General features: G+C 41.2%; 2 protein-coding genes across 4 annotated transcripts in view; one reads left to right on the top strand and one right to left on the bottom strand.

The window, feature by feature from the left end:
* Positions 1-911: 911 nt before the first annotated feature.
* On the bottom strand, positions 912-9,168 carry RBIS (ribosomal biogenesis factor). 2 transcript variants are annotated; one of them, XM_072151615.1, is made up of 4 exons: positions 9,053-9,168; positions 5,343-5,477; positions 5,135-5,254; positions 912-1,321 (listed from the first exon to the last, which is right to left on the bottom strand). In XM_072151615.1, exons 2-4 carry the CDS (start codon positions 5,454-5,456, stop codon positions 1,253-1,255), a joined length of 303 nt encoding a protein of 100 aa, XP_072007716.1. In that variant the 5' UTR covers positions 5,457-5,477; positions 9,053-9,168; the 3' UTR covers positions 912-1,252. The 2 variants fall into 2 exon arrangements, with proteins under 2 accessions (XP_072007716.1, XP_072007715.1); XM_072151614.1 differs by lacking the exon at positions 9,053-9,168 and having other exon boundaries at positions 5,141-5,254.
* LOC140132624 (carbonic anhydrase 13-like) overlaps positions 8,021-23,878 on the top strand; it is a 43,235-nt gene continuing 27,377 nt past the window's right edge. The window contains exon 1 of one of the 2 annotated variants that reach the window (XM_072151611.1): positions 8,021-8,341. In XM_072151611.1, coding sequence (XP_072007712.1) covers positions 8,188-8,341 — 154 coding nt within the window. In that variant the 5' untranslated portion in view covers positions 8,021-8,187. Of the gene's footprint in view, positions 8,342-8,540; positions 8,619-23,878 lie in introns of those variants that run through there. The other variant, XM_072151613.1, reaches the window with a different exon arrangement.

Below are 23,878 nucleotides of genomic sequence, written 5' to 3'. Positions count from 1 at the left end.
GCATGATCAACCGGGCTCCTTGCACACAATCATTCAATGGACAATGTAATCATTCATTTGAATGAGCGTATTGCCCACTGCAGTGCCTGCAAACCAGGTGGCTGTACAGTAAAAGATGGGTCAAGTCCTTCCTTAAGACAGATTTCCCTATGGACAGGGGTAGGGTGCGCTCTTATCCCACCCACCCCCTCCTGCACCTGGCTGTGGGCTACACATGGCTAGCATACAGCTGTCTGCAAGGGGCCTTACTCGTAGATCCAGGCACAATTACTGGTAATCTTATCTGTAATCTCCTTCCTTCTAAAATCAACTTATAAAAGTATGCTAATGAGCCAGAAGGGCTCGAGGGAGCTGTTACCAGAGCCTCTGCTCTAGCTCCACAGGCTTACACTGTATCCTTCCCTCCTCCTGCTGTAATCTGTCAAAGGGGGGGGGGGGGGGGGGGGGAGTGCTCCTGCACACTAACAGCCTGTGAAGCTACAGCACAGAGGGGCTCTGATAACACCCCCAAGAGTCTTTCTAGCTCATTACCATAAATATAAAAGTTGATTTTAGAAAAAAGCAAACCTTGGATAACAAATTTAAGAAGATTAACACAGTCCCAGTGACCTGGTTTATCATGATGGTAGATTTCCTTTGAGGCATGTAAAGTATATTCTGTACATATGCAGTTTCCTTTAACAGGGGAGGCTATGGGTGATGTATGTTACTTAATCTGTTATCGGATGTCACTGTAGAAGCTGCAGGTCAAGAGGTTTTGCCAATGTGATCATATACACAGCCATGTAAACTTTCTATTGAATGCACATCCCCCCCTCCCATCTGTGATTGCACTGCCTGATTTCACATGCACTTCTATTACATTTCGCCTGGCGCCACCTGTGGCAGCCACTGAATGACAAGATGTTGCATTTTGTGCCAAACCACTTTTATTTTTCAGGTTTGTCTTTGTGAATAATCACTGCCAATGTCCCAGAGTCAGAACCCTGGGGTCTGAGTCTAAGTGCCTTGTAGTCGCCAGCACTTTCTCCCCTTCTGGCCACTGATTGGCTAAGTTTTAGTACATGGATCTGTGATCTTCCATCTTCCTGGCGTGCGCTTCCTTGTTCTGTAACCACATATTTCCTTTTGTATTTTTGTACTTGAAAGGTTTTCAATAAAATGTACATATATAAAATCTGATACTTTGTCTAGATTTCACTTCCTGAATGCAGTATTGAAAAAAAAAATCATGAAGTTCATAGAAGTTGGATTACAGCTGTGAGAACAGGTCTGTGGCATCTTCTACATCCACAGGGGCTGCTGGACTGGGCCGGGATATCTGGAAGACAAAATTGTATACAGTGAAATGGTCCAAGGGGGAGGGACTGCTGTAGTCGCCTCTTCTTTGTATTTAAAATGTCTTAATTTGACAAAAATTTAGCATAAAAAAGTAGCAAATTTTGTAAATCTGCTCTATTTCTTCACTTTTGACAACTTACTGCAGATTTTATCATATGAATATTGATGCGCTAGACCAATCGTGCCGCAACCCTTTCATACAGCTACTTGTGTTGTGTTGCCAATATATATATATATATATATATATATATATATATATATATATATATATATATATATCTATAGCCTCCTAGTGCAGATCCTCATCCAAACCATACACCAGGCCATAATATGCTTTCTAAAAGAAATCCATACTCTCCTACTTCATGTGATCCCACATTTTCCTCTTCTGCCAGGATCTCCTCTCTGGGACCCCGTACCATTCTACCAAATAACTTTTGGCAAGTCCTTACTAGGAGCTGTGTCTCTAATCCGAAGACCATTGGAAAATGTGTTTGCTGTTGGTTTAAGTGACCCCTGTGAAAAGATTGTTCTACTCCCCAAAGGGATCGTGACCCACAGTTTGAGAACCAGCTGTCCTAGACAGATTCTTGAAGTGTGACTTATTTAGTGTTAATCCACTCTATGGAATGGAAGTTCCTCAATGGAATAAGACATTTCAGAACTAGTTGTGCCACGTTTTCTGCATATGCAGTCATTAACCCCTCATGTGCCACATTTATCAAACTGCCTGATGTGAAATTTGCCCCAATAAGCCTAGAGACTCCTTGAAGACAAATCCAGGTCACGCCATAGGATTGGTCTTGGTTTGTAGAGCGGCTGTACTGTACATGATCCAGAACTGGGGGTAACAGAGGAGCTTCTGGTTGGGGGCACTTTTACACACTAAAATGGCAAATTTTTACAAAAATGTTTAACTTTCTTTAATATGAACAGGCTAGCATACATCTCCTATTCAATTACCGTAAACTAGAAACAAATTTGCAGTGCATCGCATGACTCGCATATGGGAAGATTACACTGAAATCTGGCTACTCCAGCATATTACAGTAACGTGGACTTCACACAACAATGGGCTGTGGATCCATTGTTTGGGGCACAAGAAAGCAAATGTATTTGAGCCAAACATGCGAGCCGATGGTTCCATTTCCCGGTAGAACATAGGAGCCCAAAATAGAAGGAATATCTGCTCAGCCCATTACTAGCACAGGCAGAATCTCACTACAATTACCCATCAGGAGGAAGAACTGCACATTTCTATTAAATTAAATCTACATCAGAATCCATCATGATAAACCAGGGACACTTACTCATAGATCCAGAAAATGTGACTGTGCTAATCTTCTTATAGCTGTTATTCATGTCCTCCTCCCTTATAAAATCTACCTTTTAAATTTATGCTAATAAGCCAGAATTGCTCCTGCTGTGTGTGGTTATAGCAGGAAGAGGGAAGTGCTACTGCGCAGTGTAACAGCATGTGAAACTGCAGAACAGAGGAGCTCAGGTGACACTCCCCCAGAGCCCTTCTGGTTCATTAGCATAATCTTAAAAGTTGGTTTTAGAAGGAAGAAGAACATGGATAACAAATATAAGAAGTTCCCCTGGTTTATCATGATGGATTTTGATAGCTTTCCGTAATTTTTCTTTTTTTTTTCCAGATGACTGGAATATTGCCCCATGTAAATTGTGTCTGGAGTACCCTTATAGAGACTTTAGATTTAATGTGAGAATAGGGGGATGGTTTCTGTCTACATCAGTTGTTACAGTAGGCCGTAAAACAAGATGCTATACATAATATACTTATAGCTATAGGTAGCCGTATAGACATTACATACTGATATCCAGCGTCTATGTACCCATGTAATGCACAAGTGGCAAGTAGGTCCAACTTAGGGACCAGATAGGGTGGCGTAATATTCAAGTTCATATGGTGGGGCTCTGTGTTTGCCTACACTATGGCGGTTTTATTTTATAGTCTCCCGCCTTTACCATGTGGTCCATCTATTTACCTATTACTTTAAGACTGGTTATTCTGTACAGGTTATTAAACTTTAAATATAACTGTGATTAAAAATCCATTTAAAAACAAACCAGAGTAAATATGTGACCAGCCTGTGCCCAGAGTGATGGTGCCAGTCCTTCCATTACACATTCAAATACTGAACATTGCTCTTTGGCCCAGTATGAGCATTATATGCTTCCTGCCACCAGATTGTCACTAATAAACCTAAGGACAGGTTTCCATATTTCTATACAAATAGCTGCCCGCATTGTTTTTAGTTTAAAAAAGTATAGTTCATATCCTCAGAAAATGAATTCTTGCGAATCCTTGTGTCTCACAGCTCAAGTCTAAGGCCTCTTGCACACTAGCGTTGCGTTTCACGTCAGGGTGCAATGCGTGAAAAACTGACGTTTTGGCTGCGTTTTTGTTCCATTTTTCCTTGGAGTAATTTGCGTTTTTGCGTTTTTCACGCGCGTGTTGTTAGCGTTGTTTTTGCGTTTTCGGCGCATTTTTGACGCGCGTTTCAATGGGAGACTCGAGCAGTTTTCAAAGGGACCATGGTTTGGGATTAAAATGTGTTATTTAATTGAAAAATAATGTCTTCTGATAATTTGCAAACATCTGCGATCTATTCTTCACTGTTCCGCGCGTATATTATCTCCCGACAATTTAGCAGATGTGAAGAACAGTGAAGAATAGAATAAAATCATTGTACACAGTGAACACAGTGAACACAGGATCATTTAAGATAAAAACACAGTGCAGAACACAGTGCAGAATAGATTACAGATGTTCGGCACATCTGCTTACTTGTCGGGAGATACGCGCGGAGCGGTGCGAACAAAATAGCATGTGAAGAACAATATATATGTGTGTAAAGAACACATTGCAGATGTTTCCATACATCTGCAATGTCTTCTTCACACATATATATTGTTCTTCACATGCTATTTTGTTCGCACCGCTCCGCGCGTATCTCCCGACAAGTAAGCAGATGTGCCGAACATCTGTAATCTATTCTTCACTGTGTTCTGCACTGTGTTTTTATCTTAAATGATCCTGTGTTCACTGTGTACAATGATTTTATTCTATTCTTCACTGTTCTGCACTGTGTTTTTTTAATTAAATGATCGTTCGCGAGCAGGGGAAATAATGTTATACTGGTCACCTAGCAACCCTTACGTTTAAAACGCATTGCACTCGCATTGCACTTGCAATGTTTGCGAGTGCAATGCGTTTTTGATACGTCCCCATAGACTTGAATGGGGCGTGAAAAATGCGCGTGAATCGCAAAAATAGAGCATGCTGCGATTTTGACGCGCGTGCAAACGAACGCAAGCACGCGCGTTGAAAACCACGCAAATGGAGAAAGACCCATTGAATACAATGGGACAGAGTGCAATGCGAGTTCTGAGCGTCAAATGCACGCGCAGAACTCGCGCGTGAAAAACGCCAGTGGAGAAGGGGCCTAAGTCTCACCTCCCTTCGGGTCAGCTTTTCATTTTCTGCTCTGCCGAAGGGAGGGGAAAATGAGGGAGATGCTGGAAACATGGGCTGAGTCACACACTGCATCTCATGCACAACACACACTCCTTGTGACTCACTGCTCCTTCTGGCAGGGAGCCAGGTAGGCTTACAAAGTTAATTTTCTGGGGATAGGAACTATGTATTTTGTAGCTAGAAACAGTGTGGGCAATAGTTAGCATAGTGCTATGGGAACTGGTCATTAGGTTCGTTAGTGAAAATCTGGTGACGGGTTCCCTATGCAAGTTTACTGGATGTCTCACATACATTTACCGGTGTCTCCTTTGATACTGCTGCAGGCGCCTTCTTTGTCTGGGTCACATCTCTGTGCAGTTCTGTAAATGCCTTATTTACTTTGCTGACTTTGTGACTTGTTACAGCATTGATCTGAGAGGAGAGAACATAGAAGATGATTATATGAACCAGTCTAGTCCATGGGATGATAGGTAGTGGTAACCCGCCGCTCACAACTCACCTTCTTCAGGTTTGACACTACTGGTTTTGCTTTATTTTTGGCTTTCACGTTCTTTGTGTTTGCAACGTGAAACACGTTCTGTTTTTTCGGCCCTTTACCTTTGCTTTTGGCCATCACTGAAATGCTGATCTCAATCTGGAAGTAGAATTAAATCCTGTGATTTAACCATATACTCATATTCAAGTCATAGCAACTGATTAGAAAACTGAAATATGGACAATTCTCTGGTAAAGTGCCACCTGCAACGCTGTACAGTATATTACTGAGAGGATATCTTTTCTCTTATCCTTATCAGATTTTGTGGATCAGAATCATTTACCAATTTGGAGATCTGTGTGATTTGAAGGTAGCAGAAGGCTGTAAAAACTGATTTATATTCCAGGGTTGCAGCTTCTTTACAAGCAGGAAAATAAAACTGTGTGGCCCTTTAGGGTACAGACGGCCGTGGAGGAATACAGTGTCTATAGAGTAATACGGCCACGTTATATAAGTTATATACATGTGTAGAATATCATAGCTGTACATGTGCTGACATCTAGTGGCCAACAGGCTGTATTGCAAACCGGTCCAAAAATCACCACCTTAACAAGTGAGCAATATAGCTAAAAGAGATAGTTTTTTCAGAATGGGATAAGGAAAACTATTTGCATGTTTTCCCAGAAACACCTAGTGGAGAGTCAATGCCTACAAGTCTCCACACGTCCACAAGGCGGCCTTAATTCGCAGTCTCTGTAAGAAAAACTCTTACTTCCAAACCCCTCATTATCAGTTGAATGCAGAAAAGTAATAATACCATTAATGTGTAAGAGGTTAAGTGTGATAGGTCTTCTCTTATCTCCAGAAAGTGGCTCGGCACAATTTTCTACTACAAGTTTTGTCCTAGTCTAGATCAGCCAGCACTTGGACTCTTAAAGGAAATCTACCATCCAAGTCACGGTGCCTGGATCTATAAGTAAGTGTCCCTGGTTTATCAGGGTTTTGATGGTAGATTTCCTTTGAGATAAATGCACATGATTGCAGGATTTAACCTATTGATAATCCCACACCCATTCCCCAAGCATCAGAAACCAGTTACCATTGGCTTGGTCCTGATGTATATAAAGCCACGATTCTGCGATAGCCGGAGCATTGCAAGTGTTGCAAAATCGGTAGCGGTTAGGTATTTCTGCAACTGATTATTCCTGCAATTTGTGTATTGGCTTGTCATCTCATACACTACACTGTATTACACTGCAGGTTATCTGGACATAATATATAACATGCAGATAACCTTAAGTAACATGACTCACAAGCATAATTATAGAAGGAAGGAGGCCACGGACAACAAATGTACAAGCCTGGAGCTATGAGTAAGGGTGCTTTCACATGAGAGCTTGTACTCTATATTGTCTAAATGCAAGACACCGGGTGCCGATTGCTGATCGCATGCATTTGCCTTTAAACTCATATGCGTTCGAAATGGAATCAAAACCCTATCGTGTGACAACACCCTAAGTGGCCCTGGATTATCATGATGGATTTTGATTATAGATTTCCTTTAAAGTCTTTGGCTATTATACACGTCCAATTTTCTGCCCGTCACTCCCAAATTAAGGGGTTGTCCGAGACTGCAAAAAACAAAACATTGGTGGCCCAGGAGGAGGCCAATAAAAAAAAAAAAAACTAACTCCGTGGTCCCTCCCGGCTCTCCGCTCTGTGCCCCTGTAAACAAACAGGGGTTCGGAAGCTACACTGCATTTAGCTTCCTGCCAGGGTGACCAGCCATCACCACCCATCCCTATTCCCAGCGCTGTATAATGGGGGATACGTTTATTTACTGTTTGAGGCACGTACCGGAGAGATGGCAGCGCAGGATGATGGGAGAGACCAAGGAGGTAAGTAAATGTTTATTTTTTTTAAACAGCCCCTTCCCGGCCAACAATATTTTTTTTTGTTTCCGGTCTCGGACAACCCCTTTAATTCATGGAAACCGATATGTACATGGGCGTGATTTATGCACTCAAGTAATAGGGCTGCGTTCTCTACAGTTTTGAAGATAAAGTTACAGCTCACCTCGTGGAAAACCCCCAAAAGCTCTTCTAAGGGTGATGCCACACATGGCGTTTTGAACCCGTTTTTGGTCCATTTTTAAGCAGTTCGTTATTTAACGCATGTGTTTTTTACCATTTTCAATTAAGATAATTGGTAAAACCTGGTTTTTAAAAACCGATGCGTTATTTAATGCATGCGTTTCTTAACGGACTGCTTAAAAAGGGACCAAAAAGGGGTTCATAACGCAAAGTGTGTCATCACCCTAAGAGCCACCCACACCTCCCCCACAACAGACCCGCCGCCTGCACAGGGTGAAGACACACTTGGCGTTTTTAGGCCGTTTTTGGGCCGTTTTGTAGACAGTCCATGTTTTGAAGATGGGACTCACATCTCTAATACTTGTACGTCAGTTTCTGACAAGAATATTACAGGAGTACTTTTTAGCCGTAATATTAAAAGGTGTTTGAGCTGAGCAATGGGTCTAGTAGGCTGAGCTCACAAAATTATATAGTGGACACGTAATATCTTTTGTTTAGTAGAGTTAGTACAACCAACTGTGATATCCTAGTCTGAAACTATCCATTGTAGTAAGTATGGGGCAGGGTCATCTGCTCAAAGCAGGTGACATCACTTAGCAATTTTAAGTGTTCGAGTGCGTGCTATTCTTTCACCTTGTTGTTCAGGCTGTTTAGTCTCACAGGGTTTTGGGATCCAGGACACTGTATATAAGTATATACCGTACACTCTTGTCAGGACGCAGGAGCGTGGATACTGGTGGAGTCTTGGGTTAGGTTCTTGCCCCGGTGTCAGGATCATGGACATGCCACCCCATGAAGACAAAGCCATAAATGAGCTTTTATCAGAGAAAATCATGCTACCAGCAAGTGACTTGAAGGAAGGGCAGAGGGGCCAAAGTGTGTGCGGTTCCCTATCCGATGCAAGGCCTTCAAAGATCATACATAGATTGGGTAAGTAGGAGCTGCAGATGAAAGATGACTTTCCACCCCTACACTTAGTCGGTAACAGCTGCCTACTTGTGCTGTGAGAGGGTAACACCCTAGTCATACATCCACAGGTAACCTGCAGGAGACAATTTACTATAAGCAGGTCCCTCCCCAACAGAGCCAAATTTGTGGTGTCTGCATCTTCTCCTTTGCCCTCTACATAACCTATGGAGTAATCTGGCACAATCCTGCACACACTGGTTATCGAGGGTGAAGCTCGGGTCCCATGAGGAACCTCCAGGTTGCAATAATATGTTCTGTTTGCGCTTGCGTTTTACAGGAAAGACATGCGGTGCTAGTTACCAGGCGCATGCGTTTCAACGGAAAAGCATATGCGATCGGGGCCCAAGTCCCGCCCCCAGACATTTGCGTTGCGTTTCTAAACACAACGCAAATAGAAAGCGTGTATGCAGCCTCATTATGTGCACCCGCCTTGCACTACTATGTCACACACAATGATGAGATGATACTGTAATGCATATACATAGTATATGACACATGCACCTATAGAGTGACATCATACAGCAAGACATGTTTCATCATTCCCCTTATATATACTATGCTACTGAAAAGATATAAGCATAATGTACACTACGCATGCGTGGTCCCAGGAGTGTGACCGGCTCCTATAGAACATACACAAAGCAGTTATAGCTCAATAACACACATAGCTACCTTCTACAGAAGCTTCAGCACGTGTACAGTGTCGTGACGTCATCAAAACGCGACCCGGAAGCGAGTAACCATAGAGAGCTGACCGGCCGCGTCTCAGTGGCTCTGGGAGGACTCATTTTATCATTCGGCCCCTGAGCCTTATAATACTAGAAAGTGCAGGGCACAGACCTGGGGCAAGATGTGGTCACAGTGCCCGTGTATTCAGGGGTAGGGGTGTCTAGTCTGTGAATTCACTACAAAATAATAGAGAAGAGGGTGTAATGTTGTTTGCCAAAACCTATAACGTGTTTACATTTCCGTTCACATCATTTCACATAAACTGTAATATTAAAATATATTGTTTAGGAGATGGAAAGATACAGTTATATAATAGTACAAAATAAATAACATGTTACCTATATATTGGAGATCCGTGCACTCCTGGGGATTTAGCATTTATAGAGGTTTCTTAGGATGTGGTTATTTTTTTTTTTTCTATAACTTTTTTTAAATTGCGTAACTATTTAAATCTTCCACATTCTGCAGTAGTACATGATGCTGTGTTAGTAATTACCATGGTGTATCGTTTTGTTGTGGGGCAGGAATACATTAAAGGCTTCTGCACTCCCCTAATATTGAATGGAGCGCCAGGATTCATGCTATACCTGAAGCTCCAACAATTAGTGAGAATGGGAACCCTGTTTTTGTGAGTGGGGGTAAACGCAGTTGGACCCTCACCTACCACATAGTTATATCCTATATTGTGGCTACAGGATAACAGTCAAGCTTGTTACAACCCCTTTAATTGAATTGTCAGAGTTAATTTTATCTTTAAAGAGGACCTGTCACCCTCAAAAATGGCAGTAAGAGCTGCTTACTAAAGTAAGCAGCTCCTAGTGCTAGAACAGATGCAGCATTGTTACACCTCTAGCGTTATGGGAAACCTCAGATAAAGCTAACAAACACTGACGCGCTGTACACTACAAACGCTGGACCACTCTCTAAGCGTATTCATGAGGGGGTGGGTTTAGGGGTGGTGACTGCCACATGTTGCGCGGCACACATGTGGCCTATGGAGCGAGCGGTGCGGTCTGGGGAAGAGGCAGAGCCTGGGAACAACAACAACAAACACCCCCCCCCCCCCCCATGAATATGCCGCTTTGAGAGCGGTCCGGCATCTGTAGTGTACAGCGCAGCAGTGTTTGTTAGCATTATCTGAGGTTTCCGATAACGCTGCTAACACTGCTGCGTCTGTTGTAGCACTAGTGCCGTCTGTGAGGTTGATAGGTTCTCAAATAAAATTAGTTTCCCAAATAAAATAATAAAACAAACTTCTCACAAGGCGATCGAGCTCTGCTCACGTGGTGCTCCCAGTCTTTTCTGAGGGTCAGATAGAACTTGACTGCCTCAGCCATTGAGCTGCTGAGTAGTGATGTTCCATTATCACTGGCATAATGCTTCATAAAAAGGAACCAACAGGATATACCTTGTAAGGTCATGTCGGAATCCTCATGACGTGTCCTTACAACGTATGGCAAATAACGAGGTGTGAACCCAGCCTAAATGGAGTACTGTCGTCTCTGTTGCACAAATTCTAGGAAGTTCACATGGTAACACTGGAAATCCTCCGTATCTGCATTTTCTGCCATCTAATGTCACCTCGTGGTATTACACCTACAAGATCCTATGTCTGTGTACTAGAAGATTAATGTGTGTGATGTTTATATTAAATGTTATCCTTTTTGCAACACAAGGCCGTTTCTAGATCTGAGAGCTTCTAAATATAAGTTAATTGTCAAGGGTCTGGGTTCAGTCTGTCAGAACTTTCAGTCTTTCTCTCTGCTCCTGTCAGAAGACAGGACCAGGTCACTCTCTAGCATGAGAGACCAGCAGCTCTGGGTGCCAGTACCATAGAGACTGCATCTGGATTGCTGCCTAAACAACAGAGCCCTTCTTGGCTTCTACTAGCCAACCCCTAACCACTGGACTAGGGCTGAAGTATGCTCCAAATTCAAAATCTGTATCCAACTATTCCACCGCCTCATGGGAGTCTACAGATCAGAATGTTTACAGCCTGCTAACTGATGCTTCGTTGGTTTGTGTGTCATTAAATTTTTGTTCCTGCCAGAGGGGGCACACACCAGTATGTCAGTGTGCTTGGCCATTCTTTATCATAAAAAAATAATATTGTCTTCTGGTATGTTGTTTCTTTATGGCTGTTACAAAGCCAGTCTGCTTTGTGACAGTATATAAGTAAAAGAAACAATAATTAATCATCTGAGAAAACAAACTTGGGAGGTCACTGACCCAAAAACTAGTTAACACTTCTCTATTGCACTGAGGTCTCTCACGGGAGGAAACATGGCGGCTCTTCTACAGCTTGTGCTGGCACTGAGTCCTGTGGGACATAGCCTCTTGGGGTTCAGTTGCTAGGACCATGTAGAAGTATACAAGCTGACTAGGAAGGAATGTAAGAATCGGGCAGAAGCCGATACTCCACGTAACAGCTGGATGTGTAATGATCTACCTGGTAGAGTATCACCTTCTTAGTATAGTACACTCTCTCTTTATGCCATTACTTGTACTTTTGTGTCTTTCTCCATTGTGGTCACATTCTAAAGCACATGATTTTGTCTCTAAGCTCAGTTTCTTTATTTCTTTTCTTTGTGTTACAGTGTGTATCAATTATTTTGTCTTAAAATTAACTATATGTGCAGTTTGCCTGTGTAATGTGCAGGGGCGCCAGATTCAAGATTTTTGGAGCACGTTTTTCATTAATCTGGTGCCCCCTGCACAGCTCCAACATCGTGCACCAACATTTTTTTGTTGCACCTTTAACATGGGGTGTGCAACACACTTCTGTTAGACTCTGCTCGATAAATGTGGCGCACGGTCTGACTGTGCACTGGAATGCACAATTCAGTTGCATGAAGAATAGTGCAGCTGCGCCACAAATGGGTCGCGTGTGGCACAGACACTTCATAAATACCTGTGCAAGCAGTCTGCTCTGAAAAGTCTGACAGAAAACCGGCGCAGGCTGCTTAGTAAATGTGCCCCATTGTGTTTTACATGTGCAGGACCTGTTACTGCAGAATGACCTGTGATCATACTTTGTGCAGCACAGTTAAAATGTAGGGTTGAGTGGACCCTAACTGCAATGTTTGGGTCCGTGCCAGACATTGCAGATTGTCTTCCCTGATCCCATACTTTAGCCACAAGTCCTAATTCGGCATTTGTGCTCAATTTTGCATTTGGCATTTTAAAGGTTAACAACCATGATTTGTACCAGGACAGGTGTTACCAGTGCGCTTGAGTGGAAGGATAACCTTGTGCAAGGTCATGTGAGACATATGTGCTAGTCTGTACATCACCCTTATGTGACATTGGGCAAGTGTAAACTACAGAAAGGCTAGAGAGGAAGGGCCAGAGTTACTTCAAGAAACAGAGAGTCTAAACAATAAACCAGTAAAGCAATTGAGTTTTAAAGTGCAGTCTGGTTTCCATACAGAACAATGAGCCAAGACCCAACAGTCCAAAGATGAAAAGCCTGAGGGAGATGTAGAGATGACAGGTCAACAAAACAGGTATAAGCTTGAAAGTAAAAACTGAGATTGCGCTCCCATAGATTAGTGATTTTGGTCATGCACATAATTAGCCAACAAGCTGCCCATTTCCCCTGAGGGTGGAGGGTTACCTGGATATGATTGTTTGGGAAACTGTTTTGTAGTGTTCCGGCAGTTGTTACATACAGAGACAGGCTTAGCGTTACAGTTACATACATACACTATGAGAGGCAGGTTCTTAAATGTTGCTAGTTCCTTAATTGCAAACAAACAGGATGAGGCTATATATGAGACCATAATGTAGTGGGCATCCCAATGTCCTTAGTCTGGAGTGCAGTTCATCTACTAGGAGGTCATCATATATTTGGAAAAATCAGACAGATAGGCGCCAACCAGGAAGAAAGAGGTCCTCCACTGTCAGATGGTGCTTGGATCCGATGAAGAGGGAAGTTCTCCCTCAAAATGCGTCATCCCTGTCTAGAAAAGTAAACCTTTCATATACACCACCTTTGTTTGAACTCCTTTATCCAGTGCCCGTTCAGGCTGTCGGACCTGAACATAAAACCTCACCATTGGGTCCACTCATCTCTATCCACTACTTTTTATCAAAACTGTCTGAGGTTTTTGCCAGACCGGAGCTCAGCTTTCATTTTATATATACCTCCACTTTTTTACATTGTAAATCTACATTACCCATGAAGGGATACGAAGGGATACAAATAAAGTGATAACTAAATTCTAAGCTGAAACCAGAAGTTTACATACACTATAAGTGAGATATGTATGCATGTTTTTCTCACTATCTGACTAAACCATTTCCTGTTTTAGATCAATTAGGATTCCCAATATTATTTCAATATTAAGTCAAAAGTTTACATACAGTTCATAAGTATTTGATATCATTGCCCTTAAACTGTCCGACTTTGGTTAAACATTTTGGAAATCCTTCTACAAGCTTCTCACAATTGTTGGTAGGAATTTGGGCCCATTCCTCCTGACAGAACTGGTCTATTTGAACCATATTTGTAGCCACCTAGCTCACACCTGCCTTTTCATCATTGCCTATAAATTTTCAATAGGATTGAGATCAGGGCTTTGTGATGGCCACCCCTAAATGTTGACTTGGTTATCAATAAGCCACTTTGTAACAAGTTTGGCAGTAGCTTTGGTCATTGTCCTTTTTGAAGACCCATTTGCACCCAAGCTTCAACTTCATGGCTGATCTCTTGAGTTGCAAGCTTCTCCTTTTTTGTCCAAAAATAACAATAGTCATTATGGTCAAACAGTTCAATGTTTGTTTTGTCAGTCTACAGGAGATGTCTCCAAAAATGAAGGTCTTTGTTCCTGTGTGCATTTGCAAACATTGATCTGGCTTTTTTTCTGTTTCTTTTGGAGTAATGGCTTCTCCCTGGCAGAGTGTCCATTCAGCCCATGTCACTATAGGACTCATTTCATGGGGATAATGACACACTCTTATCAGCTTCAGACAGCATCTTCACAAAGTCTCTTTCTTTACTTCTTGGGTTGATATGCACATTTTGGACCACAGCATGTTCATCTCTGGAACACATAATCAGTCTCCTTCTGAGTGGTATGATGGCTGGACATTCCTGTCTTGCATATAATTGTTTGTTCAGATGAACATATCACCTTCACCCAAGGATGAATCAGACTTGTTCAGGTCAACAATTCTCTTTTGTTCTATTCTCAGCTGATTTCTTTAGACTTTCCAATGATTGCACACAAAAAAGCAGTGTCTTTCAGGTGTGTCTTCAAATACATCCACAAGTGTAATTAATTCAGATGTTGCCATCAGAAGACTTGATTCCAAAGCTTCCAAAGACATAAGATCATGGGCTGTAATCTTAGTGGATGTAAAGTTTAAACTTTCAGAAAGTAATAACAATGCCTTTACAAATTCGCTCGCTCTTTATTCTGGTATTTGCCATATGTAAAATAATTTTGGTAATCCTAATTGACCTAAAACTAGAAAAGTTTATTCTGATTTCATGTTTATTGAACAAATTCAACTTTTATTTTGAAATTTGAACCATGGAGTGCTGCCTGCTTTCTACTTTATTTATCTACAAGAGGATCAAGCCAGAAACTTTTGGGGGCATTGCACCTACTTCTTCTATATATATCTGTGAACACTCTTCAATTCTATAACATTCCCTCTCACATATGAATGAAAACACATCTCTACTCCCACCACTCATAACTTTTAACATTTATCTTTTGTTTTCATATATAGAATGTAAGCAGGGAAACATCCCCTGCCCTTTCTTATAAAATAGTTAGCAATAAAAGTTACATTTTAATAAAAATTTCTTTTTTTGGTCAAATGTAAACATTATTTCACATCACACGACAGCATTCCCCCCCCGGCATTGTAACCGACCGTGCAACTGTATTGCAGGATATTATGAATATACTTCTCATCTATTATAGCCTCCCAAGTAAAGTCCTATAAGGAACCATGAACCATCTGTGTTTTTACAGGACAAATCACAGCACTACATTGCAGGTGTCTTCTTTATAATACAGCAGGCACATACCCTGTATGGAGAGGGCTTGGCCCCTGAGCCGTCGCTATACAGGCTTATCTGCACCACAACATACAGCTACAATGTGGAGTGGCTAAAGGAAGGTGAAGGTGGCTGGTCTTCTTTAAAATTAGATAAACACAAACTCCTATTTAGAGTGATACATAACACATGATCGTATCATTATTTATTAAGCAAAGACCTGACCAAAATGCAAGTAACACATAAAAAACTAAGTGCTCCATCAGTGCTCTTAAAATAATTGAAAGTTTAAGTAGTAGCCAGATGTTGCTAATAAGATGTAATTGATCATAAAGTGTGACCAACCTTTAGAAAAGCAGAAGTTTTAGCAGTTTGCTGGTCTGGAGCATTCAGTGAATGCCATGGAGCATAGACATCAGCAATGTTTGCTGTCCATAAAAACCAGGAGCTACGTCCCAGCTCTACAGGCCTCATTTAGCATGTTAGATGTTCAGGTTTGTAATGATTATAAAATCATTGTTCTGTTTGCATGGTTTGTATCAAAGTGTTGCTAAGACAGGGCTTTTTGTTTCTAAAATGGCAGCTTGGCTTACATTTGAAAAGTTGGAACAATGTCCTGTGGATAATGAAACCAAAGTAAATATGTTTGGCCATAAGGCACAGTGCCACATATCAGTACAACCGCCAAACCTAGTGGTCAGTGGAGGACGGTGCTGATTTGCGCTTGTTTTAAAGCCACAGGACCTTGCCAACCTGAAGTCAACAATGAACTCCTCTACAGACCAAAATATTCTGGAGTCACATTTCAGACCATCTATCCCAGCAGCAAATCTGACACAGAATTGCTGAAAAAAGGATTATGTTGTTGCAATGCAATCAGACCTAAACCCAATTGAAACGCTGTGGCAGGACTGTAAAAGAACTGTGCGAGATCAAACACCCACAAACATCAACGGCAGCAACATTGTAAAAAAGATTGAACAAAATACCATAACTTAAAGAGGACCGGTCAGGGCAATTTCTGACACTAAACCACCCACAGGTCCTTATGGACCGTTAGTTTAGTGTCGCAAATTAAAATAAAAAAAACATTAATACTTACCTGGGTCCGCTGCTCCTTGCAGTCATGCAGTGAAGCCAGTGTACTATACTCTGACCTCACTGCGCATGTACCCAGGCGTGCAGCTTCAGTTTTAATGAAGCATTGTGCAAGCGCAGGGAGCACAAGAGATGGGTCCAATCAGGCGCATATCTCTAGGTAAGGCTACATTCACACTGCTGTTGCCCACCGTACCATAGCACGGCGGGCAGACAGCAGCGCGCGGGGAGAGGAGGAGGGATGTATGGTGCACGGCGCCGTAATACGGGAAAAGATAGGACATGTCCTATCTTTTTCCTGGGTACGGAGCGGTACGGTGCCGCACGTGTGGTGGTTAAGTGTCCCAAATGGCAATGACCTTTTTATCCCCTTAATGACTTGGGCATTTAGCACCATCCTGAGATGGCACATTTCTTTCAAATCTGATGTCACTATATGGTTATAACTTTGGAACACTATAACATATCCAGGTGATTTTGAGACTGTTTTCTCGTGTCACATTGCACTTCATGTTAGTTGAAAAATTTGGGTGTCTTGCATTCATTCATGAAAAAAGACACTGATATTTGGCGAAAAATTTTAAGAATTCTCAATTTTAGAAATTCCAAATTAGCATTTACTGAATGCCTGTTTTATGTTGAAATGTTTTTTTTATGCGTCCTCTCATTTATGCAAAATGGCACTGCTTGGGAGCCAGTTATTTTTTTGGTAAAAAAGACACTAGAATTTTGATTCTTATTTTAGGTTGTATATAGCCAATTATTTAATACTTTCTTAGGACCAGATGTTTTTAATGTGTCCTGATATACAATCATAGAACTAAATGGAGAGTGTACGTTCTTGTTTTCTTATACCTGTAGCTGTCTATCTTATTCAAGAATGGCTTTAGTCCACCAGAATCATAGAACTGGATCTCTAAGTTCTGGGTTTTATATTGGGGTCCTTAGCGGGGGAACTCTCTTTATAAAGTCCATCTGCTCTTAAAGGGTATAAAAACAAGGTCTGCTTTCATGAGACAACCCTGTTAATTCTGTCCAATTACATATCTAGTAAGATCCAATGATATGTGATCGCCAAAAATATGATCATATTCTGCCGGCTCAGTTGCTTGTTTTGTGGGCCATCATGCAGAGTGTTCACTTTCATATATATACGTACTATATGTATATAAACTGCTCAAAAAAATAAAGGGAACACTTAAATAACACATCCTAGATCTGAATGAATGAAATATTCTCATTGAATACTTTGTTCTGTACAAAGTTGAATGTGCTGACAACAAAATCGCTAAAATATCATCAATGGAAATTAAATGTATTAACCAATGGAGGCCTGGATTTGGAGTCGCACACAAAACTAAAGTGGAAAAACACACTACAGGCTGATCCAACTTTAATATAATGTCCGTAAAACAAGACAAAATTAGGCTCAGTAGTGTGTGTGTGTCCTCCCCGGATGTTCCTGATGAGGTTGCCAATGGTCTCCTGAGTCTAGACCTGGGCTAAAGCATCTGCCAACTCCTGGATAGTCAGTGGTGCAACGTGACATTGGTGGATGGAGCGAGACATGATGTCCCAAATGTGCTCAGTGGGCTTCAGGTCTGGGGAAGAAGCGGACCAGTCCATAGCTTTACTACCTTCATCTTGCAGGAACCTCTGACACACTCCAACCATATGAGGTCTAGCATTGTCCTTCATTAGGAGGAACCCAGGGCCAAACACACCAGCATATGGTCTCACAAAGGGTTTGAGGATCTCATCCCGGTACCTAATGGCAGTCAGGCTACCACTGGCGAACACATAGAGGGATGTGCGGTCCTCCAAAGAAATGTCACACGTGCTCAGTGTGAACCTGCTTTCATCAGTAAAGAGCAATGGGCGCCAGTGGTAATTTGCCAATCCTGGTATTCTCTAGAAAAAGCATTTTTGGACCTTCCTTTTCAACAGGAAAATGACCCCAAACACACAACTGTGCTACATTAGATGACCTGACCTCCATAGTCACCAGACCTGAACCAAATTGAGATGGTTTGGAGTGAGCTGGACTGCAGAGTGAAGGCAAAAGGGCCAACAAGTGCTAAGCATCTCTGGAAACTCCTTCAAGACTTTTGGAAGACCATTTCAGGTGACTACCTCTTGAAGCTCATCAAGAGAATTCCAAAAGTGTGCAAAGCAGTAATCAAAGCAAATGTGGCTACTTTGAAGAACCTAGAATAATAGACAAAAATAGCTGAGAAAAAAACCAAATAGGTAAAAGGTTTCACATACCCTGTTGTCCCAGGTGGTGGAGATCAATTGTGTTGGAGTGCACACGAGGCTCTGGCTTGAGCTTGCAACACTTGAAAAGGAAAAAGGATCGCAGCACATCCAGCAAAATAAAAGCACTTTTATTCTTCATTCTTTAAAAAGTACATCGTGGGGTGTAGGTAGGCACGAGAAACCTACGCGTTTCAGCTTGTCTAAGCCTTACCATGAGTAAGGCTTAGACAAGCTGAAACGCGTAGGTTTCTCGTGCCTACCTACACCCCACGATGTACTTTTTAAAGAATGAAGAATAAAAGTGCTTTTATTTTGCTGGATGTGCTGCGATCCTTTTTCCTTTTCAAGTAGAATAATAGACATTTTCAGTTGTTTCACACTTTTTAAAGTATATAATTTCACATGTGTTAATTTATAGTTTTGATGCTGTCAGTGTGAATCTACAATTTTTATAGCCATGAATGAAAATATAGAAAACTCTTTGAATGAGAAGGTGCGTCCAAACTTTTGGTCTGTACTGTAAGTATATATATATAGGTTGTGTATGTCAGTGGTAATATTGGAAACATCAACCCTCATTGGATGACTCTAAGACTTGTTAAACTGGCTTTATAGTCACTTAATCGTGTGTAAATGTGTTTTCATGGATATTTTGAGCTGTGTCATTGTGCTGGTGCCTTATGTAACAAAGTATTCCTGGAAGCGACTTTCTTGTTACTATAGACTGTAGGGAAGTAGTAAATGACATAGTTACTGACTTTACCAACAGTGTAAATTACCTTACAAGTCTCCACAAGTCACTGCAATGTCAGTCATAATGGATTCCGTGATTATTGCAGGTAAACAATGCAGGGGAGACGCAAGATGAAATTATCAAGATGCTTTCTCTTCCTGCTGAACCAGTATATGCTATTCCTGGTATACTATTAATAGAAGGATAATTAGAAAATCCAGTATTGCGTATATGGAAAACAGGCCACCTTCTCCATTTACTAATATAAGTTATAGAAAATAATTGTAAGAGTGTGGGAATTGAGTGAGTTCTGGTGGTGCCCATCTTTGGAATGAGGGGCCACAAATACAGTCCCAAAACAAAGCATTTTGGTGCATAAAACATGAAAAATGAGCGTGTGGACCCAGGTGCGGTGGGTACTTCTGAAAAGTTCTTACCATTCTTGGGTCCTGTCATGTTCTGGGTACCACTTTGATGCCATTGCTATTAAAGGCACAAAAAGGACCTAAATCCATATCAACGCCAAAAAATGGGATGCCCCATATAGTTTACATACTTTGTCACAGCAGCTGTAGCTATTCTTTATGCTCTGCTATCATTTTAGTGGTAAGTTTGTGTAGCTTCTAAAGCTTTGCTGTCACAACTATATGTCCTAGGCATATTGTAGGTGATGGTTTGATGTAGTGTGCGGATAATAGTCTTTCAGTAGTTTTCGGCAAAACTGCTTTGTCTTGATATATCATGGGCAGAGCAATAATAGATGGGAAGCTGTGTTCATGTGTTTCTCGATGTCCATCATAGAGGATCCTAAATGCTTGCTAGAATGTCTCATGTAAGGTAGTTTGCTAGCTACTTGTACTATGTAGGATCACGAAAATCATAATTTACATATTTAGATAAAATAAGTCTGATGATTGGTAATGAAAAAATGACCATGTTGCTTTTCCGTTTGCCTATTCTATTTAGCTGAGTTGAAAAACCATAAACTCTAGTAGTATGAGTAATCTGTACACATGATAAATATATATAAATAGTGCTCTATAAGTATTTAGGTAAGTGATAGTGTCAGTATCATGTTTAGCAACATCCCGTGTGCTACTATTCTGGTTACTATAATTACACATTTACATATGAGACACATTTTATGTATAGCGTTAGTTGCCTACTGTGTGGCTTAATGACCCTGGAATTAGTCATATGGCTTTTATATGTCTATGTATTTGGTAAGGCAGGGTATGTGTTATATTTACAGAACGTGTCCTTGATTTTATATTGATCGCATATGGTTAGGATAGGTCATAAATGTTAGATGATGGGAAGGGGCTGCAGTGATTTGCTGTGACTTTACATTAACTAGTCTTCTGCAGTTTGGATCTTCTGCAATTCAGTCCCTTTCTGCCCTGTGCCACAGCCATAAAATGTGGTTAAACCCTGCCCCTTCATGTACCCAACAGGTACATTCAATTTTTCCAGTTTACATTTCCCTGAAAAATTTTGCAGCTATTCAGCACCACATGAGAGACAGGAACAAGTGGTTGTGGCACTGTTTGGCCATACCATATTGTTTGTGGGGAGCTAATAACAAACAGAAGCTCTCTCTCGGGCAGATGTGAACATCCATGTATTAGAGGAATATTCTTTCATTTTACTGATCTAAAGTTACAGTCCTAGAACCTAAACCTGTCCCTGAAACTACATTGAGGTTGTGCCAAAATTCACCTCTACCCAACACCTTAAATCAGATGCTGGAAAGTAAAACTGATGTTTTCATCCTGCTTCTTCCTAGAGAAAACAATGTGGCGGCATGGGCTATACTCTCCATACTGGAAATGTAGAATGAGCAGGATAAACATAAGATGATAGTTTTAATTCTGCTGCACTGTTCTGCAAAGTGGTTCCCAGGTTTGTTGCTCGTTCCCAGTGCATTCTAGGATCATGGGGGTCCTAACAGTCTGATCCCAAGACCAATCAAACAAAACATTACAGAAACATTTGTTTTTACAAAGGGAATTATAGACAAAATGTACACTAAACGGGCAGTAATACAAGGTCTTAGGCACTCAGTCTTTCAACAATACCATCAATAGTATGTTCTTTCCGTGTTTGCGTGGGTTTCCTCCCACACTCCAAAAACATACTAGTAGGTTGATTGGATTGTGAGCCCCATTGGCGAGAGGGACTGATTTGAAAAGCTCTGTGCAGCGCTGCGTAATCTGTGTGCACTATATAAATAAATAATAATAATTATTATTATAATAGTTTTGTTAATACACAACTGGGATAAAATGTTTTGACAGGAGCGACCTACTAAGATTTGTACACATGGTTTGCATAAGATGTATTATTTCGTGGAGAATAAACTTCCTTTCATGACATGGTCATTATGTAAATCTGTTATTTGAACATCTATTGGAATAGGCCATTGAGGCTATATGTGGTGGTAAAAGAGAAAATATGGATATTGGGCACTGTATGGCATTATTAACTACCATAAAGATTTAGGGCTCTTTCATATTGGAGTTGTTTTCCACGTCCGTGGTTAAGTGCTTTCCACGGATGCCTCACAAAGCCATTGATTTCTATGAGTATTTTCACTGATCTGTTGTCCGTGGAAAAAATGATGAAACGTGTCCTATTTTTTTCATGGATGAAGATCACGGAAGCCCATAGAAGTCTTTGGGTCCACAAAAAAATGGATAAAACGTCAGTCTTTTTCATTGATGAGGCTGAAAAACCAGCTGTAATGTTTTAAATGCAATGTTAAATCTTGTTAGACAGAACTGAGGAAAAACTGAGACACAACAGAGACCAAACACTAGGGATGTGCGACTGAAGTTTAACATCAACGCCAATGTGATGTGGTTTCCAGGTCTGAAAATGAGCAAACTGTCAATTTACCTCCGTTTTGACATTTAGGTCCATTAGTAGATTGTAATGGATCATGATATTGGTGGCCTTTCATAGAGATATCCCATCAATATTAGATTGGTGTGGATCCAGTTCTCAGTACGCCTACATACTGCAACTACTGGCAATGCAGGAATTGTAGCTTCATTGAACTACTAGAGAGCCTTTTTTTTGGATTGCACACTAAAATCTATGTGTTACTCTGAATGTATTCATCTCTGTTCCAAATCAGAGAAGTGTGTGTGTGTGTGTGTATGTATATATACAGAAATACATATACAATGGGGCTCGTTTACTAAGGGCTCCGTGGCCGCACTTTCGTCTGGTTTCCCGATTTTATTTTTTTCCCCCGTTTTGCGCCGAATTCCGCCATATTGGCGAACCCGATCGGATTTCGGCGCTATTGCGCCAGCTTTCACGCGACAGAAATGGGGGGCTTGGCCGTCGGACAACCTGGCAGATTCGGAAAAACCGCAGGATTTAAAAAACAAAATGTGTCGCAAGATCAAGCACTTACATGCACCAGGAAGAAGCAGGTGAACTCCGGCGAACCTCTGCACAGCAGCGACACCTGCTGGATATTGGGCGCACGGACCGTAGTGAATCCCGACAGAACCCGAATGCACGTCGGACAAGGCGCCGCAGGATCGCGACAGGACCTGGTAAGTAAATGAGCCCCAATGTGTGCATGGGAAGAATCGCACAGATAACTAGTAAGATTCTCTAATTTATTATTGAACTAGAGTTTTTATCTATCATAGAGGAAAGGTAGCCACCCATCCCCAATTACTAGACTTTGTTGTGATTGGTTTATCTTAGTTTGGTCATATTATCAGAAATGCACAGTGGCAGATAACATGAGATACATGTGTATCTACTTTACCTGGTGGTAGACAAAGAAAGTACAAGATGAGCTTCTTCAGGTTTCTCCCCGAGGTCATATAAAGTTAACTACTTGAATAACTTCACTATAAAATAAAGTCATATTCATAACAAGCACTCTATTCTAATAAAATGGTACGAGGAGCAATACTCCTCTAATATGAAGTACATGAAAAGCAGGTACACAAACCATTATGAAGAATAAAGAGGTGCTGTAGCTCCTTGGATAATTGGAAGGTGTTTGGAGAGCTGTACCCATCCCAATGTGTTGGCCAATCCCTGGGGATACCTGAAAACCCCTTTAATTTTTCTGCTCATGAAGCTGGAGAAGGGATCTCCTGCATGTGGACTTTTGTGGGCAGAGCATATATTGCTCTTTTAATACACCTTGGTTGAATGCCTGGGTGCAGATGTTTATCATCTTATCTATCATCTATCTGTCTAGTTATCTATCTCCTATAATTTGTCTATTTCCTATCTATATACCTTTCTATCTATTTATCTATATATCTTCTATCTACCTATCTATTATCTATCAGTCAATCTTCTATCTATCTATCTTTCTATATATCTATCTAGCTATCTATCTAGCTATATATATCCTATCATCTATCTAGCTATGTATATACACTCACCGGCCACTTTATTAGGTACACCTGTCCAACTGCTCGTTAACACTTAATTTCTAATCAGCCAATCACATGGTGGCAGGTCAAGACAATCTCCTGCAGTTCAAACCGAGCATCACTATGGGGAAGAAAGGTGATTTGAGTGCCTTTGAACGTGGCATGGTTGTTGGTGCCAGAAGGGCTGGTCTGAGTATTTCAGAAACTGCTGATCTACTGGGATTTTCACGCACAGCCATCTCTAGGGTTTA

Source organism: Engystomops pustulosus, chromosome 5 (assembly GCF_040894005.1).
Source record: "Engystomops pustulosus chromosome 5, aEngPut4.maternal, whole genome shotgun sequence".
NCBI classification, from domain to species: Eukaryota; Metazoa; Chordata; class Amphibia; order Anura; family Leptodactylidae; genus Engystomops; species Engystomops pustulosus.
Note: the sequence above shows the minus strand (reverse complement) of the source record. Positions and strands in the feature narration are given on the sequence as shown.